The sequence below is a fragment of the Aplysia californica genome, unplaced genomic scaffold (genome assembly GCF_000002075.1).
Source record: "Aplysia californica isolate F4 #8 unplaced genomic scaffold, AplCal3.0 scaffold00572, whole genome shotgun sequence".
NCBI lineage: Eukaryota > Metazoa > Mollusca > Gastropoda > Aplysiida > Aplysiidae > Aplysia > Aplysia californica.
The window spans coordinates 337436-338844 of NW_004797842.1; the positions used below are offsets into that span (position 1 = coordinate 337436).

A 1409-nucleotide genomic window follows, 5' to 3' on the forward strand; every position below is an offset into this window, starting at 1 on the left:
GAGGGGGGGGTAAGAGATAGAGAGAGAGGGGGGTTGGGGAGATGATATAATGATGATGATGATGATTAGGATGGTGATATTGGTGAGCCAGATCTAGAGCTAGATCTAGATCTATACTAGCTTAGATTTCGGCCTACAACTTTTTTTAAAATACGCGAAATTTCTATTCAATGTTCGTCATAGCGGCTCTTCTGCGTTAAAGTTCAAATCAAACTCTGAAGTATGTTTAGTTTCCGGTTCCTGACTTCCTGACAAAGACAATGTCCGCTGTTTGACCGTACTAGATTAGATCTAGCGCCTACTTAACTCTTTCTAAAGCTACAGGAGAGAAAAGTGTATGGAGAAGAATACACTAAGGCAACAAATATATGACTAAAAGTGAAACAGCTGCCCCGGCACTGTGGCGTTGATGTCTGTGCTTTCCAACTCTTTTCACATGACGCATTTCCTGGAGAGACTGGATCAGTTACAGTCTGTTGTCTTGTACTTGAGCGAGAAAAATGAGTTTGTGAAACTCAAAGAAGAACTCGATGTTCAAGTTAGGCAAGAGTTCGACGACTTCGAAATACAAGTGCGTTATGAGTATGTTTGTGTTTGTTTGCTGATGCATTGTCAAAGGGAGAGAATCTAGAAAAGTCTAGATCTATTCCTGACCCTAAGGTTTAGGTATAAAACCCTACACTTACTTTGAGGGCTGAAAGTGAAAGCCATTTCAGTTTCCAATGGCACTAAATCTTGTTCTCTAGATCTAGATCTATAATCTAGATCTAGATGGATATCTAGAATCTAGATCTAGTATCTAGATCTAATTCTAGATGTCTAAGCTTAAAGCTGTGGAAGACTTTTTTGGAATTTTTCCGCCATTTGTGCTTCTAGAATCTAATTCTAACACAAAGTGACCCCGCCTGCTTCAATCACTAATCTAGAATCTAGATCTAATCTAGATTTAGATCTAAAATCTAGATCTAGACACTAGATCTAAAATCTAGATCTAGATCTAGATATTACATCAAGCAAGACAAATGAACAGGCTTTTAGTTATATCAATAACTCCATAGATCTAGATCTACAACTATGCCCAAATAGGCCAAGAATCTTGTCTTGTTTTTGGCGGGACATAACTCATGTAAATGTTTTTACCCAATGGTCCAAATGTAGTTTTCTCCCTTGATGTGACATGAAATTTGTGGCCTAACCATCCTAATGTAGTATGCCTAGATTCTAGATCTAGTTCTAGATCTAGCATGTGGCGAAATTCAAAGTTAATAATATAAATATTTCCGTATTTCACCGTTTTCGCTATGTCATAGTCGCAGTGTGTGCAAGACTGCATCTTGTAAGTGTCTGTATGTGTGGTGAATGTGTGTTTATGTGTGTGTGTGTAGGGGAGAGAGAGTGAGAGAGAGAGA

General features: G+C 38.5%; 1 protein-coding gene across 1 annotated transcript in view; it reads left to right on the plus strand.

Moving 5' to 3' along the window:
• Positions 1–188: 188 nt before the first annotated feature.
• LOC101852432 (minichromosome maintenance domain-containing protein 2-like) overlaps positions 189–1409 on the plus strand; it is a 16820-nt gene continuing 15599 nt past the window's right edge. The window contains exon 1 of the mRNA XM_035972064.1: positions 189–571. Coding sequence (XP_035827957.1) covers positions 410–571 — 162 coding nt within the window. The 5' untranslated portion in view covers positions 189–409. The remainder of the gene's footprint in view (positions 572–1409) is intronic.